This window comes from Vombatus ursinus, unplaced genomic scaffold, assembly GCF_900497805.2.
Source record: "Vombatus ursinus unplaced genomic scaffold, bare-nosed wombat genome assembly UNPS02007284.1, whole genome shotgun sequence".
NCBI lineage: Eukaryota > Metazoa > Chordata > Mammalia > Diprotodontia > Vombatidae > Vombatus > Vombatus ursinus.
The window spans coordinates 18,403,426-18,422,319 of NW_020947062.1; the positions used below are offsets into that span (position 1 = coordinate 18,403,426).

General features: G+C 38.4%; 1 protein-coding gene across 1 annotated transcript in view; it reads right to left on the reverse strand.

The window, feature by feature from the left end:
- Window positions 1–18,894, reverse strand: part of FSTL4 (follistatin like 4) — a 772,743-nt gene that overhangs the window by 104,902 nt on the left and 648,947 nt on the right. Inside the window, exon 7 of the mRNA XM_027849341.1 lies at window positions 9,460–9,626. Within this exon, the coding sequence (XP_027705142.1) occupies window positions 9,460–9,626 (167 nt within the window). The remainder of the gene's footprint in view (window positions 1–9,459; window positions 9,627–18,894) is intronic.

Consider the following 18,894-nt stretch of genomic DNA (forward strand, 5'->3'; position numbering starts at 1 on the left):
CTGCATTTCTGTAACTGAGGATGGCCAATATCAAAGCAAAGAGGTGAGAAATGGAGCACTGGGAGCCTAAACTAGTGAGACACTTCTCTCAAAGCACTACATGAGTATGCTCTTTCTTTGGGCAGTCTTTATGTCTATTCCTATCTTTTGGACAAATCTTGCCTCTGGTAGAATTGGAGACTCCTAATCACAGATGCATAGAATCTATGAATTGGAAGGGGCCTCAGAGAGCATCTACTCTGACTAGTCCCTGGCCTGGAATGTCCTTGACAATCTTTCTGACAAGTAGTCACCCAAACTGTGTGTAAATACCTGTAGGGAGGGGATCTGAGAATTTCCAGAGGCAGTTCAATTCTCTTTGAGATGTTGTTAATTGTTAGGAAGGGGCAGCCGCTGGGCCTAGAGTCATGAAGACCTGAGTTCAAATCCAGTCTTAGACACTTAGCTGTGTGATGCTGGGCAAGTCACTTAACCCCGTTTGTCTGGGTTTTCTCATCTGTAAAATGAGCTGGAGAAGGAAATAGTAAACCTCTCCAGTATCTTTGCCAAGAAAATCCCAGATGGGGTCATGAAGGGTCAGACATGACTGAAACGACTGAAAAACAACAACAAAAATTGTTAGGAAGTTTTCCTTACATCAAACCTACGTCTTTCTCTCTGTAACATGCACTCATTACTACTAGCTCTTGTAACTGGAACCAAGAGAACTATGTTCTCTCTCATCCACCTAACCCATGAGTTTTATGGGTTCCATTAAATATAAACACTTGAATGAATGTCCCTAAACCCTTGCAGATCTCAGAACTAGCTTCTGAGGGATGACAGTTTGATCCCAAGCAAAACTGGGGGGTCCTTCCAGGGGCAGGGTCATAGCATCCTGAGCCTGACACTAGAAATTAAAACAAGGCTTGCAGTGTGATGGCATTATTATATGGCAATTACTTCTGCTCTCACATTTATCATACTACAGCAAATAAAAGGTGCACCCCCTGCCATGGGATAAACAAATCACAAGCAGTCCCTTGGTATTTCCTGGGAGTATGCCCTTGTGTGGATACTATTGATTTTTCATTTAAAAATAATGAAGTATAAACTACAAGCAAAATATTCATCCCCCCCCAACTAATTCCGTGGGGTGTCTTCTATATGTCATGAATTGACTTTTGGGAGAGGTTTGAATTCTTTCATAAATTACAGCACAGGGTAGCTGCAATGTTTTTTATTTCATCCAACACTGATGAGCAAGAAAATCCCTCGTAGGTAATGATGCATAATGAACACTGGGTCACCATGCAAGGATCATGCTACTAGAATGAAAATCTCTTGCCCTATGGGTCCCAAAATAGACCTAGAAGGAGCACACAAAGCTGCTGCTGTTGGGTTTTCAGTACTGTCTCTTCATGATCCCATTTTGAGTTTTCTTGGCAACGATACTGGAGTTGTTTGCTCTCCAGCAAATGAGCTCTCCAGCTCATTTTACATATAAGGAAACTGAGGCAAACAGGGTTAAGTGACTTGCCCAGGGACAAAGTTACACGATTGATAAGATGGAATCTGATCTTTGAAGTTTTTCATCACAGCATTACGTGCTCACATATTGTGTCCCATAGCAGGTGCTCAAGACTTCTTTCATCTGTTATTTTCTTAAGCATAGATCTGCCCTTGACCTCACTTTGACAACTCTCCCAAGAAATACTCAGTAAATGCCAGTGGCTTCCTATTAACTTGACAGTAAAATATAAACTCCTTTTAAGTGTTGGTTGTTTTTATACTATTGTTATATTATAAATTGTTCTCCTGGTTCTGCTTACTTTGGTCTTCATCTGTTAATATAAGTCTTCCTAGGTTTTTCTGAAACTGATCCCTTTATGTTTGTTCTAAAACAAGAACATTCTATTACATCCATATCCCATAATTTGTTCAGGTAATTGCCACCAGAAAAGGAGCTACAACAAATATTTCTTCACATAAAAATAGTGTCCTACTTTATATGAACTCTTTGGAGGTAGAGGGCTATTAGTGGTATATTTTGGTCAAAGTGAATGAGCAATTTAGTAACTTTTGGGGCATAGGTGCAAATTGCTTTTCAGAATAGCTGGATCAATTCATAGTTCCAACTAAAAAATTATCAATGTGAATGTTTTCCTGCAGCTCTTCTAATTTGTCATTTTTCCATTTTAATCATTTTTAAAAATCTGGTAGCTGTGAGGTAAAACCCCAGAGTTGATTTGAATTGGCATTTCTCTAATTATCAGTAATTTAGAGCAATTTTTCCCCCATATGGCTACTGATAGTTTGGATATCTTCTCTTGAGAACTGCTTGTTCATTTGCTTTGACCACTTATCAATTATGGAATAGGTCATATTCTTATAAATTTTAATTAGTTCTTACATATCTTAAAAATGAAGGAAAAATATGCTACGAAGATTTTATTCCAAGTTAATTCTTTATTTCCTATGCTTAACTGCTTTGGTTTTGTTTGCACAAAAATTTCTGAATTTTGTTTAAACAAAATTGTCCCTTTTTTCCCAGTTATTTTCTGTACCTTTGAGCCCTATACGTAGATATGAAGGGTGATTTCTTCCTTGATTCTCTAATTTATGATGTGACTATTTAATCCAATGACCAACAGAGGACTGACAATGAAGAATGGCACAAACCCTCTGACAGAGAGGTGATGCATTAATTATGTAGAATGTGGGAATTTGCTTGACTTGATTGTACATATTAGTTATAAGGATTTAGTCTATCTTTTCCCCCCTACATTGGCAGGAGAAGGTGGAAGAGAGAGAAATTACTTGCTAATCAAAAATTTTTAAAATTCAACTTATAAATTCCTGCATTTAACCACTTTACAACCTAGCCCCAACCTATCTTTCCAGCTCTTGTCATGATGAACATTACTCCCCCTTTCACACTCTATGATTCAGCTAAACTGGCCTTGTCTCTGTCCCAATACACAAAACTCCATCTTTTATCTCTGTTCCTTTATTCCAGCTACCCTCCATGTATGGAATGTACAACTTCTTCTACTCCACCTAAAGCAATGCTCTTCTTTTTTCAAGAGTTGACTCAAACACTACTTTCTATGTGAAATGTTTCCTGATGCACTCAAATCATAGAGCACCCCTTCTCAATCTTTTGTTGTTTAATTGTTTTCAGCTGTGTCCTACTCTTTGAGACCCCATTTTGGGGTCTCATTTTGGGAGAGATATTGGAGTAGTTTTCTATTTCCTTCTTGAGTTCATTTTGCATACAAGGAAACTGAGACAAACAGGGTTAAATGACTTGCCCAGATCATATAGCTAAAAGTGTCTGAAGCCAGATTTGAACTCAGGGAAGATGAGTCTTCCTGACTCCAGGCCTGGCACTCTATCCATTGTGCCACCTAGCTGCCCCTCAATCTATCCTGCATTTATTTGTACTTATTCTCTACTTATTTGTCTTATTAGATAGTTATATAAATCGGAGTTATTGAACCTATTAGATTGTAAACTCCTTACAAGTAAGGATGGTTTCAATGTAGGACACAACTGGCAGAGATATTGGAGTAGTTTGCCATTTCCTTCTCGAGCTCATTTTGCAGACAAGGAAACTGAGGCAAACAGGGTTAAGTGACTTGGTAGGAAGAACACTAGTTTGGGTTCTGACTCTTAGCTCATCCTGGCTCTATTACTAACTTGTGTAGCAGTTGTGTGTTAGCCTTGGAGTCAGGAAATCCTAGGTTTGTACCCCATTTTGGACACTTACTACCTGTGTGACCTTGGACAAGTCACTTACCTGCTCCAGTCATTAGTTTTCTAAACTGTAAAATTTGCTAATAGTACGAATACTTATTATATAATATATAATTATATATTATATAATACATGAAGTGCCTTGCAAACTTTAATGTCCTATTCAAATGCTAGCTATATCACTATCATCATCTCTCCTTGGCTTCAGTTTCTTCATTTACAAAATGAAAAGATCACTATTGTCTTTTGTAGATTTAACATTCCCTAATATTATGAAAACTAGCAATTTGGCATGATATGTGAGAGAGGCAGCTAGGTGACACAGTTGTTATAGTGTTGGACCACAAGATAGGAAGACCCAAATTCAAATCCTGCTCAGATACTAGTTGTGAGACTGTGGGCAAGTAACCTAACCGCTATCTGACTCAGTTTCCTCATCTGTAAAATGGAGATAATAAAAGCATTTACCTTCTAGAGTTGTTGTAAGGATGATATTTGCAAGAGAGCTGTATAAATGCTAATTACCAAATTGTCATTAGTATTATAAATAATGCCAAGAACTTGTGGAGTGCACTAGAAAAACTGAGCCGAAGTCTAAGCATGTGTTTCACCAAGAAGCTGAGAATTCTCTACCAAATTACCAATAGGAAAAGGCATAAGAAAGATGCTCTTAGGGTGTAGTTAAATTGTCCACATCCCATCTGGGTTGCTACAGCTCTGAAGTCTCTCCCAACATTGGCACATGCAAGATATTTTATACTTTTTGTGGTAATCTATGTAATTTTGTTGAGCCTCTAATTAAATCTTCAAGGAGAGGCCCCTTGACATGGCACTTAGCTCAAGGCAGGAAACAATAAATGCTTTTTGACAGTTAATGTCTTCTTCCTATGGAAGTTCATGCAGAGCCTTTAAATTTGGCTCCAGGCTAGAGGTGGGGTGGTTCATTACTTTCTGATCAAATACTGTTCTGGTGCTCACAGCATCTTCGATGTTTGAAAATCAGAAAAGTTTAATTACATGTGTCATTAAAATGGCGCTCTATAATGGCTGTGTAACTGAATTCATTAATGGGATTCTTAACATATCAGACAAGACAAATTACTATTGTGTTGTTCATGAAAGCTTCTCATTAAAAGAGCAGTGAAAAGTGATTAATATTTTGTTGCCAATCAAGACGTCTCATAAAAATGATAAAGAAAGGAGGTGGATACATTACACCACCATCTTCATTTTTCAACCTTGGTTTTTGTCATAAATCCTGTCTCCTCCTTCCCCCACCCAGTTTTCAGCTTCAAATGACAATGTAGAGGATCTTCTTTCATTCCCAATTTTGTGCTTTCTTAGATGAATGTATTTATCTGAAGCTGAGATAGAACATGACAGTAAAGCACAGGTGTTAACAGGTCTCTGTGGCAGAATAGGAAAAGTACTGGATTTCAAATAAGAGGACATGGGATCAAGTCTAGAGTCTGCTACTTACTGGGTATGCGACTGTGGACAAATCATTTAATGTCTCTGGGTCTCAGTCACTTCATCAGCAAATTGAGAAGGCTTATCTACACTACATTTAAGGTCAAGCCAAGCTCTAAGTCCATGGTCCTGTGCTCCTTGTTACTGTATGAGTGGCAACCATGGTCTGCTGAGTTTGTTTCAATTGAAGAACACAGGGCTATGCCAGCCTTCTCTCCCCCTGATTTGCTACTGAATACCTAGCAATACAGGGTCCTCAGTGCTTTGAATACTTTTGTTAGTGGAATTGGATTGTTCCTTAGATGGGGTCAAACTTGCTCTCCCTGTTCCTTCTTAAAGTGAGAGGCATTTTCCTACAGCCCAACTCATTCAGTGTCATGACCCTACTCAAGAAATTTGAATAACTCTCTGGACAAAGTACAAACTCTTCAGCATGGCATCTTAAGGGTCTTCTTCAATTTGAACTGGCTCTATTTAGCTGCCTGATTACAATACAATACAAATATTTGTTCCATTCAAGTCCCTGTCATTACCAATCCTAAAATAGGACTTGGTCTGTGTGTTCTTCTTGTCACTCCTCTGAATGACTCTTTGTCTCTTCTTGACCCATCTAAAACCAACCCAATCGTCAAGGCCAAATTGATGTCACATTTTTTTCATTAAGCCTTCAAGGATGAGCTTAACACACTTCTCAGAACTTTTATAGCACTTACTGTCTGTCTGGACCATGGAGATAGAAACTGGGTCTGTGTTTCGGCTGACACAGAGAACTCTAGGATGAGTTAGTACTCTTGACTGATGCAGGTAGGAAGGTTCTTTAAAACTTAAAGTCTCAGAGAATTGTCTAGGTCACTGATTTGCCAATGGTTACTTCACCATTACATGACAGAGCTGGTACTTGAAGACAGATCTTCTTGAATTCAAGGCCAGCTCTCTAACCATCATGCCTCACTGCCTGTGCCATCCTTTGCCATCTAACAATAATAATAATAATAGTAATAATAACAACAGCAAATGATTTCAGTGTGTCCTTATAATTTCCCCAACGTTGCTATGTAAACTGAGTACTGGGACCATACATTATTCCATTGGCTTCCCTATGGTAAGTGTCTATCTGAGCCAACTCAATCTGAGCCAATGAAGCTTAATTGGGGCTTAACAATTATCGATTGAATCATGAACTGGTTGGTTGTCTTGCATGAAGTAGGCACTTAATATGTGTTTGTTAAATGAAGCTGAATTTATGTGCCCTTTTGTAATGAATTTTCATCAGCAGGGATGCCCTATAAATTGCTTATGCAGGACTAAACATGTGTCCGCATGGAATGTGTGTGGACTGTGGTAATTCTGGACTTCTGTTCCTTCCTTCTTCTGTTGCTCAAATGTCTGTGACCAGCCCAAGCTTTTCCTTATCTCCTCCTGTGACTTCAATTCCTGGATTTGCTCTTTCACTTTGCTTACAATTTATTTTTCCCTCTCAGTTGAAGGAGATATGTAGCTCTCACCTCAGAAAATCCCTGGTGTCCACACTTCCTTGTGCCCAGTTCGAGCTTTTCCTCCACAGAAGCCTTATATGGAATATTATGGAAGTGATATTATGTGTTACACTGAGTGACATTTTCAAAGACACTTTCAGAATAAGGATGTACAGTACTATGTACATTTTTGGTAAATATTGCTTATGAATAATGAAAATTCATTATAGTTATTGAGTGAATACCCCATACCTATTGCTTTGAAGATTACTGCCACAGCCAAGATAAGAAGATGGTATCAGAGATTATATAAAATATAGACATCCTATTGAAAAAATACTACCTGGTTCTGAGGTATTCCAAAAAAGGGAAAATTCCTCCCAAACATGGTCAAATACAGAGGGGGCATGCCTTTTTCACCCCAGGCTTCCAATCTTGATCTTAAACAGTGCTGGTTTTTAGAGTCAAACTTTGGTTCTTAGATTCATTTTTCATGTTTGACTTTAGGCAAGTTACTTGACTTCATTGAACCTCAGTTTTCATATCAGAAAAATAGGCACAGAAACACTCTTACTACCTACCTCACAAAGGCATATTGAGGAAAGTTGTATGAAATCTAAAACTCTATAGAAATTGGAATTATTTTCCTCTTCTTATTGTAGTGATAATCATAATGACAGTAATTACTTGACTTTAGAATCAACAGCAATAACATTTCAAACTAGCAGCGCCTCCTGATTGAGCCAACATTCATTCAAGAATAATTCTAGTATTGAACATGAGTTAAATCATGGATTTCATGCTTTTTTTTTTTTTGCTTAGGCAGTTGGGGTTAAGTGACTTGCCCAGGGTCACACAGGTAGCAAGTGTCAAGTGTTTAGTCTGAGGCTGGATTTGAACTCAGGTACTCCTGACTTCAGGGTCGGTGCCCTATCCACACCTAGCTGCCCCTGATTTCATGCTTGTCTATGTATTAGTGGGAACTTCTGCTGAGGAAACACTACCAACATAGAGAGATAGTTCTCCTGCAATTTATAGTCTTAAGAGATTAATTAATTTACTTAGGCAGGATTTGAATTCAGTACTTTCTGACTCTAAGACTAGTGGCTTTTTATCCACTACTCCATACTGACTCTCAGTCTTCATTTAAGAGAATTAAAACAAAATAAAAATGAGCACAAAGCCATTAACTGTTGTTCTTTTTAAAAAACAATGGATTTGGGGGCAGCTAGCTGACTCTGGAGTCAAGAGGATCTGAATTCAAATGCAGCCTCAGACACTTACTAGCTGTGGGACCCTGTGCAAGTCACTTAACCCTAATTGCCTCAAAAAAAAAAAAAAAGCAATGGATTTGGCAGATCTGTAATCCAGTGTTTCAGTTTTGCTTCACCACTATACCTGTTCATATACCCTCTCTTGGTTTTGGTTTCTTCACCTGTTAAGGGACAGTGTTAGACCAGTTAACTTCTATGGGATTTTCCATTAAAATCCATGGTCCTATGATTCAACATCCATCACTGACCCAGAGTTATGATGATTGGAAGAGACTTCAAAGAATATATAAGAATACTTAGACAGGACTCCCTGCTACAACATGGTCAACAAGGGGCCGTCCTGATGGACCTATGATTTTACTGGTGGATGGAGCTCTCAGGGAAGAACTTTCTCAATCAGGACAGGTCAGAATCTTCTCTGCAAATTCTATTCTTAGAGAGCAATCTAGAGCACTGAGGTTATAAAGGCATTAATTATCAAAGGTGGGGACTTCAATATGTGTCTTGGGAGGGGTCTCAAGGCCAACTTTCTACTCATTATACTATGCTGCCTCTTATAAATTTCTTCTTTAAAACATGACAACTGGCTGATATTGAACATGATATTTCAGATGTGGTCTCAACTATACAGACCATTATTTCTTGTGTTTGGGTCATTTGTTCAGCTGTTTTTATTTATGTGCAACTCTTTGTGGCCCCATTTGGGATTTTCTTGGCAAAGATACTGGAGTGATTGGTCATTTCTTTCCCCAGTTCATTTGACAGATGAGGAAACTGAGGCAAACAGGGTTAAGTGACTTGCCCAGAGTCACAAAGCTAGTAAGTGTCTAAGACCAGATTTGAACTCAGGAAAATGAGTCTTCCTGACCTTAGATCTGGCTCTCTATCCTCTGAGCCACCTAGTTGCCTATTCAGGTAATTAGACAACTATTAATTCACTCTACTATTGAGTTAGAGAGGGAGCATAGCATACTGGACAGAGAGGTGGCCTGGGAGTGCTGAAATCAAATCCTGAATTTAACACATTTTGCTTTTGTGACCCTGGGCAAGACATTTAACCTCTCAATGTACCAGATAGCTCTCCAAGACAATAAATTGTAGAAAAAAGTGCTCCTCTGCTTAGGTAAGTGAATTTCTTCAATAGAAATTTCTTATTAGAATAAAAGTACAAGGATGTTAAAAAAAAAGATTACATCAATTTTTTAAGCTGTATAATATTACTCCCTTGCTCAGAAACCACCACCGATTCTTTCTGCTGCTTACCACACCCAATTCAAATGTCTTGGTAGGTCATCATTCAGGGCTCTCTACAATCTAGCATTCACCCTCAACCTCTAGTCCCATTTATTCTGAACTTATGAAGTTTCTGTTTCTGTCCGGAAAGTATATAATTAGCTAATGCCAACTCTATCCAATAGATTTGCCAGGAGGCACAGCACACTGAAAAAAGATTTCGGAGGCAGAACTTCATTAATTTTTTAAAAAAGAAACTGAAGACTTACATTGATATCTTCCAAATCTAAGAAGTTTAGGGTGATTCCATTGCGTTCCCATATGATGGGTGGTCTGAGGGCCCCTTGGATGCCACAAGTTAATACTGTGCTGAGCCCAACGGTCACTGTAGTAACAATGATCCTCTGCTCCTTGGGAAGACTCAGATGAACTACTTCTGCAGGAGAAACAGAAAAGAAAATCATGGTCAAGGTCAGGGTCAAGTCTTTTATAAACAGTGAATTTGGATTTAAGATCTGAACTGCCACTGTGGTTGCCTGGAGTACAACTGAAGTAAATGGTGATGCTGACTAAGAATGCAGAACAGATGGGGATGAGGTCACGGAATCTGTTTAGATATCTCTTCCTTCTAACCCTAGTGGACAGGTAAGTATTTGAACTTCAAATCTATGCTCATGTTTATGCCTCAGGCACAGATTCTAAACAAGTTTGTTTCATTCATTCATTTACTCATTATTAATTGAAATAATAATTTTCAACATTTATTAAGTGATTCTTGCAAACAGAGCACTCTGCTAAAGGTCCAGCGGCCATAAACAGGTCAGAAAAGATTTGGACGCCAGCATTATGCAAGTTATGGTCTAATCTTGATGTGCAAGGAGAAATCTCACTTTGTTACATAAAGCTGATAGAGCTCTAATCCATTTGCCAATCCATAAGCCAATTAAGAGATCCTCCTGCCTAAATCCTGGGTTACGAAATCTCTTGCCTTATCAAACTCAATGAGAAATCTTTTGGAATCACCTAGAAATATAACCTTTTTGAATTTTCCTGGGTGTTCAAGTAAGTGTCAAAATGATAGAAGTTTATAGAAATAGGGCTTGTGGATCAGCAGGTGTTAACTGTGGGGGTTGGAGATTATAAGTCAGCTCTAGAGAGCTGGGGCAACCACAGTCAATAAGGACATATAGGACTCAGTTCTCTGCCATCCAAGGGGGATGCTACTACTACCACTACTACTACTACTACTACTACTACTATTACTACTACTACTCCTCCTCCTCCTCCTCCTCCTCCTACTACCACTATCTGATTCAATTAACCTAACTGATGGGGAAATCTGTCTGAATAAATTAGAGCACATTTTGTTTTCGTACCTTTAATATACTTACATATTATTGTCTTATGGTTATTTGTGTTTGTGTCTTATTTCTATAATAGGTTATAGGCTCCATGAGGAAAGGAACCCTGCCTTATCTAAAGTTCATTACTCTACAGGTGCCTACAACAGTATTCTGGTCATAGTGTTCACTTAAGAGACAAATGAGAAATTAAATTGAGTTTGCTGGATCATAATCCAGGATGTGGCACAATCAAATAGCCAGATGAATAATTATGTGGATAAAATGGATGAATGGAAAAAAGAGTAGCTTCTGTGTTAACTTTGAAAATTCCTCCTATCTTTCCTCCTGTAAGGAAATACTGTTGGAAGGGGATCAACAAGGGCCCCACATTTCCTGAGAGAGTATTTCAAAATTCCTGGGCCTCCCCAAAGAGTCACTGACTCACTTAGTGGGATTTCTCCCAGGATATGATTCATTCAATCACTTTACATTCAGTGAACCTTAATTAAGCATCTGTTACATATCAGTTGAGATGAAACACATATATTTGTGTATTTTTAATATGTACCATTTTATTTTTAAACACAATTAATACAATTAACACAATTTTAAAATTTAAAAAAAATTTTAATTTTAAATTCTATCCATCTCTCCACTCCCCCTCCTCCCTGAGAGGGTAGACAATCAGATATAGGTTATATATGTGCAATCATGTACTGTATTTAAATTTAATACATATAAAGTTAAGAAAAAGTTTAAGATAACAACATAAGACAGATCATATTCTACAGTAAGTGTCCAAAGAGTTTCTGTTAAAAACCTGTAGTTCTTATATTGGAGTTTTAGAGACAGGAGAAATCTCTGTGATCTGGAATTGCCATAGAAGGTCTCATGCAAGAGATGAGCATTAAAGGAAGTGTCTACTTCCTCTTAAACTCTAGTCTAGGGAGGAAAAGAGGTGGAAGGAAGGCATCTTTCTCTTCCTGTGGGTGACGCTGTTAGCATAAGAATGAGGATAGAAAATCACCAGTTAATGTGAAGAGGAAACTGAGTCTTAATCTCAGGTCTGCTCTTTATTTCCTATGTGCTTAGAAGCCAGCAATTTAAATCTTCTTGTCTTTATCTGACTCCTCTGTTAAATGTCACAGTTGGATAGATGATATCAGCGGTCACTTCAGCTTTAGATTTCTGCTCCTGTAATCCTAATTTGTAATATACAGGGATTGAAATAGGAGGTCTTCTTGCTTTAAAGCTTATGATCATATATGTTCAGGGGACTCTGAATAGATCAGCTTGAATGAAGGACAGGGAGTGTAATGGATAGGAATAGAAAAGATTAGAGAGTTAGGGTGAGGTCACACCAAGGTGACTATGAATAAAAAGCTAATAAATTAGGACAGTCATTTGAGACAGGAGGTGATAGGAGAACCTTTCAAGGACAGTAGTGGGAGTACTCTCTCTAGGAACTTGTAAAACCAGCCTGATAGAAAGATATTAAATAAGGACTCTGACCTCAATGGGTTCCTCCTAGGAAGTGGGGGAGGACTGTACTTTTCCATTTGTTTGTAATCATTATTCACATTTGAAGTTTTGAATATATTTCTGATAATCTGATATAAGAAGTTTTATTTTGTGTAGGGAAAGATGCCAAATATAAAGGCATGAATACTGAAAGAATGATCAGAATTCTGTTCCTGCTAGCTATATAAATGCTAGCCAAAAAGTAAACAATGGAATCATTTAAAGTTTAATTAAATGAATATTTTATTGAATGCATTCCTATCAATATTCCCAAGGACCTTATAAAATTCTAAAGGGATTTCTGTTAACAGAATTATCTCCTTCTTCTTCTTGTCCCTAAATATTTACTATTAAATAATCTTCAATAACCAAGCTCTATACCCCAAAACAGTGGGAAGATACAGGCTTACTGACTAGCCAGGAAGATTACACTGAGAAGATGGGGAATGAAATTACATTGAGATGCTTAATCTCTAGTGAGAATCTGTAATTGGAAACTTCCTCTGGAGACTGGAGTAGTCAGTGCATTAAATCTCTTGTCTGTCAGCCACAGGGGACTTTCCAGCCCCAGCGATAAAGTGCTAACATTAATGATGAGAAAGAGTAACTAGAAACAAGAACAGGAGGAAATATACAAAGTCAAATCTCGATGTCATTATCCAAATTACAGATGAGAACAGTTGAAGGTTAAGGGCACTGAAGGTTGACAGTGGTCTGAGCCACCAAGTTGTATTTCCTAGGTCTTTTAAGAGGAGCCTTTACTTGGAATTCATTCAACTAGAGAAAAATCATTTGAGAGATGGGGACTGATATGGCTAGGGATGGCCAAGACAGCTGATGATCCTATTAGGGTTGGGAATGGAGGAGGTCCATGGGAGAAGGGTGACACAGAGGCGACACTGAGAGTAGCCACCTGGGAAAAAGGAAGTAGGGTTCTGTCATCTACCACAGGCAAGTGGAAGACCATAAGCCTGGATACTGCAGTCTACAGACCAACACAGCCTTGCCCTAATTATGACTGGATTTGGTGCTTTAACCAAATGGGGGAAAAAAAAAACAAACCAGACTTGGTGAGGCAATTGCTGAGTTTCCAGTTCAGCGATAAAACTTGGCTATAATACAAATGAAACCTGTCACAAGTGGGTCATTCAGAAAGGAATAGGCAAATGAGAAAGATCAAGGCCAAGTTCCTTGTAGTTTACTATTAGGGAGGACTGAAACAGAAAAACCATCGTAATATATAAACTTTGTGGTTTTTATGTTAGTATCTCCCCACCACACAGCTTTTGTCAGTACTCATTAGCAGTCAATCCCTTTTTGGCAGGGCTCCCCCACAACCCTAACATGGGTGAAACTAGTTTTTCCCTGAAAGATGACAAAATTATACTGCAAGTTGATTAGCCAAGGCTCAAAGTGCATTAAAGTTTTCTGATAGCCTCTGGCCATACTGATGTAGCTTTATGGTTACTGAAGAGCATTAAAAGACATACACCCTTAGTCAGGGACTTTAAGCCATGGTAGATATGTTAAAGTCATTCTACCTTGCTTGACTGACCAGACCCCTTTTTATCCTACGTAATTAAGGGTGAGGTGGGGAAAATCTAAATAAGCTAAGTGCTTTCAACAGCCTTATTAAATAGTCTTTCTCTGCTCTGACCAAATAAATTTGTTGCTAATTGTTGAATGACCTAAGAGAACCTCAATTTCTACCAAAATTGGTTATCAAGGGCTTGAGTCAGGCCTGCCCCTAACACTTTTTAACATAGGGCAAGAGGACTGAACTACTTAGGGAATTAAGGTAGAGGGGCGAAAGGGCAAAGAAAGAACCACATCATTAATTAGATATTTATTTAGCCAGGAAATAGAAGGGAGGTTGTGCCAGCAAAGAACTGGTAAAGCATATTAGTTGGTAAGGTTCTGGGATTGTTCTTCTTTAAAGGAAACTAGAATCAGGTATGACTCTATTCTCTCCAAATCCCTGTGGGAATTTGTAGTGGGAGACAATGGGTGGGCCTAAATGACCTCAAAGGTCTCATTCAATTAGGATCATCCAGGATCCTAATCCTTTATGAATGTAAAATGTCATAGAACAGTAAGATATTAATTATTTTAGTTTTATCAGTAAAGTCTCATAATCTACTGAACAGATGAAGGATATTCCCATTTCTTTTAACCTAATCTGATTTCAGCTTTATTCAAAATATATTAATGGCAGGTACTTAGTAAATGCTTGGTTGACTGAATAGCATTGAGTTTATTTCTCTCTCTTGAGGATCTTAACATTGTTTGCTTCTGAGAACTTAGATTCATCAGGGAAATCTTGAATACCCACATTAATTTATTGAGATCAATTCAATTCTATAATTAAGTACTATTGACCTACCTAGTGCCTGAACCTGTGCTTGGCCACTCTGTTCTTATCCAGGGAAAGAAGCCCTTATTGTTGGCAAGGGGGAGTGTGTTGAGGAGATAAGGCTCTCTCATAAAGTAAAAACTGTGAGAGAGGAATTGACTATGGCCCATTATTTTCAAGTGACAAAAGTAGTGGCTTAAACAATAGATTTAGAGAAAGGAGGGTAAACAAGAACAGAGCTGGCAAGAGAAGGCTTTCCTTACCCATCATTCCATGCAAACTTTACTCTTTGTCTTGTTAAGTTCACTAACTTCTTCTCCCATTGCATTTATGACTTTAGCAAGTCATCTCATCTAAACTTTCTGGGCCTCAGAGCCCAGAGAGAGCTCTAGTTTCCTCAACTGGAAAATAAGGACTAGATTATCTATATGGTTCATTTCAGCTCTAACATCTCTGATTCCTATTTTTATCTTCAGCATTCTATACTATTGGTCACCCTCTTCTTCTTGAAATACTATTTTTGCTTCTAAGACACTATACTCTCCAATCCGTCCTTCTCCAAATGTTTATATTTCACTTGCTCATATAAACTTCCTCATCCTTAAACTGTTTCCTTTGTTCATCTCTTTCTACAGTCTCTTCATAGCAGCATCAAATCATTATTTTTTTTTCTATTAATCCATCTATGTATGAAGATTGTTTCTAAATCTATTTCCAGATCTGATCTTGCTCCAAAGGGTTAATACTGTTTATCCCTCAGGTGTTACTGCTAGCTTCCATCATGATCCTATAGAAAGAATCTGGTGATGGGAAATTTCACAGCAGGGCAGGTGTGGATATAATCCCCGATGAGCAGAAGTGCCAAGAATCTACTCCACTTTCTGTGGTTCTCGGAGAGTGGATGATCATCTGTCTTCCAAACTCTTATCTCTGAAGTTTAACTCTGCAGTGAAGAGTGCCAACTTGTTATTAAGGGTTTTGTGAATTATTTTGGATTTGCCCAGTCAGAAAACAGTACTGGAGCCAGCACCTCTGCAAAGTCTTCCTCCTCCCTCAACTGCTATGTTTCCTAAGTACTAATCACATGACATTGGAATAATGAAGTCAACAGCCATTGCAATAATGAAGTCAACAGCTATTGCAATGAACAAAACATGCTTAGCTGCACCAAGTATTTATTCTTGGCATAGAATCAATGAAGGGAATGAATAATACATAATATTAATGAAACAAGGAATAAAGAAATCTACTGCTGAGGGGTAGAGTAGAGGAAGTAGGGCATAGGTTCTTTCAGGAATTAGAAAGTAAATAATCTGCTTTGAATGCAAGACTTTTAGGAAATGTATGGTGAGTTCCACTTAGATGGAAAACCAGTTCAACATCACACTTCAAAACTGAGTGATGCAGGGCCAGTTATCAGGTGAAGATGGAGTAAATTTGGACCTAGGACTTAGGCATGAAGAATGAAATTGAGGACCCAAGAGTTCATGAAAGTCAGTGCTTTTCCCAGTCTTAGCTGTCCATTTGACAGCAGGGAATACAAACAGATTCTCGATATGGGTATCCCATTAGGGAGGAGGGCAGCTAGGTGGCACAGTGGATAGAGCTCTGGGTCTGGAGTCAGGAAGGTTCACTTACTAGCTGTGTGATCCTGGGCAAGTCACTTAACTGGTTTGTCTCAGTTTTGTCATATGTAAAATGCGTTAGAGAAGGAATGGCAAACCACTCCAGTATCTTTGCCAAGAAAACCCCAAATAATATCAGGAAGAATTGGACACAACTGAAAACAACAGAATAATAATAATAATAACAATAACAATAACAAAAATTAGGTAGAAGGACTTCTGTCAGAAGTAGTGCTAAAATCCTACCCTCATGTCTCTCTCACTATCAGCCCTTTATAGTAACTCCCTCCTGTTTCTTGGTCAGATCTTTTCCTATGACCATTTCATGTCTTGCTCTGAAACTCAAGATCTGATTGCTATGTACTAGGTAGATGGTACCTTTAATCACCTGCCAAACACCTCTACGTGGATATTAAACTGGAACTGAAACTCAAAATGCACAGAATCCTTACCTTACATTCTTCACCCACCTCCTCTGTCAAATAGTTTTTCAAAATAAAACTGAGCAGCACCCTCAGATCAAATTTTCTTAAGTATTATAATGAATATGTCACATTTCTGCTAAAAAACACCTAGCAGTTTCCCATTACCTATTCACTTGTATGTCTCTTGGATAATGTATCATTTCTCTGCTTGACATTAAAGGTATACTACAATCTATTCCTATTGTGCTTATGTACTTTTTTCTTCCCCTCCTCCTATCTTCCCTCTAATTCCAGGTAGGGTTTTTACACCATCCATGACAAAATTCTCCCTGCCCCTCCCCCCGCCACATGCCTAGATAATTGATTGCACCTGGCTAGAATATTGTCTCCCCTCCTTTCTAAGCACTTTACATCCATTAAGGCCTAGGTCCAGGGATTATAGGAGTTCTTGCCTCTCTGGGACATAGCACCTTTCATATAAATATAGAAATCTTATAATAGAGTGAAAAGCAACAGAAGAAAAACAGAATTGAGCACCAATTGTGCTTGCCACCCTCTGGCCCAAAACCCATCTCTCTCTCAAAGGCTTGACATTCTAAGACTAAAAAACAGGAAGAAAAATACTAGGAGTTGGCTTGTGATTAAATGATGAGAGTGGTTGCAAAGGGAATTTAATTCAAATTCCAGCTGCTTCTCTACAAACATGTCACTTTGGGGGAGGCAATTGTAGAAGGATTAGAAAATTAAGTGTTTTAGCTCTGTTTGAGAACACGAAGAAAGCTTTAAGGGAGGCTCAGAAATGTGTGCACATGACACACCAGGGCATCTTAACAATCTGCAACCATCATTGCTATTCCCAGAAGGGGTGTTGGGAAGGGGGCATAAGACCTAGAATTTGGATGGGTGATGAGAGCAAGAGTGAATTGCCTTGGCTAGTATCCACCTCGGTTCTGAAGGGGATGAAGGAGTCACTTAGCAAGCTGACTCCTATATTTTAGCCAAAGTATTTAGAGATGGAAGGGGTGTTAGAGTCCATTCAGTCCAGTACTCTCTATTTATAGAAAAGAAAACCATAGGTCAACAAGAAGTGAATTGTCCAAGGTCATACAGTCAGTAAGTAGCAGAAGCAAGTCTTCTGACTAGGTCTTCTGACTTCAAATCTAACATTCTTTACACAATACCACCATGGCTCTTCTTTTTTTGGGGGGGGGGAAATAGTTTCTAGCAAGCCAATAATTATCAGGAAAGCTAATGAATAGAGAAATAAAGTCACAGTATGGACCATGTATTTTTAAAACTTATTTTGGTTTAATAACAACCAGAGAAATAATAGAAAGTGAAAGTATACAGGGTAGAATTTACCATCCTGATAAAAAGCAAGTCCTCTGTAAAGTCTTCTTTACACTCAACAAATGCAGTTATAACATCAAAATGAAAAAGAGTATAGTTTCTCTCTTGGAAAGCTTTGTGTATACAAGCATCTTACTCTCCATTCTTCATTTCTAAGACCCGTTATAAGTTTATGGTAGGAATCTCTGATGTCCCCTTTTAGGAGCAGAAAGAGAACAGCATCATAATCTTTGGATACCTACATAGTCATGACAGTCATAGATCATCAAACCTGGTAAGAATTTCAATCATCAGAGAGAGGAGGAAAATGAGAGGCAGAAAAAGAAGAAAGGACTTTATTCAAGGGCATATGGTGATTTAATTCAAGAATTGGGAAGAGAACTCTAGTCTCCCAATTGCCAGTACAAGGCTGCAGCAAAATGTGGGATGTAAAACTGGTAAATAAATGAATACCCCAAACTCAGCTTCTCTTATTACCCCTGCCCCAAATACATAGGATTAAATGAAGGAGACATTTACTAAATGCTATTTGTGTGCAGAATAGAAAGATATAACAAGTATAGATAGGACATGGTTTATGTCCTATCCCTATTCCCTGCCAGTTATAACCAATATTTTATGATGCATTAGGATCATAGGATCAAAGGTTTTGAGGCAGGAGGAACATAAAAGATCATTTTTTCAGATGAAGAAACTGAGGCCCAAAGAAGTTAGATGATTGAAGTAAGGTCAAACAAGTGGCAAGTAAGAGAGAGATGTGATTTGAAGTGATGTCTTTCGATTCCAAATCTAGTATGCAATGTGAGTTCTGAGAAGAAGGGTGCTGAAGTATATGGCATTTGAAATGGCTCCAAGAAATCGGATGCACTTTGTGGATGCACCTTGTCAGCAAACATTGGCATTTAGTAGACTATGCCACTGTAAGGACGAGAGACAGGCAGGATGTGAGAGTGATGAAGGTAATGTGTGACACTGAGTGCTGGACCAATCATAGACTTATCCTCTCCAAGCTAAACATTCACACTCAACAAAAGTGATGGCCCCAAGGCAAGATAACTACCAGAAAACTTAATGTCAACAGAGTACA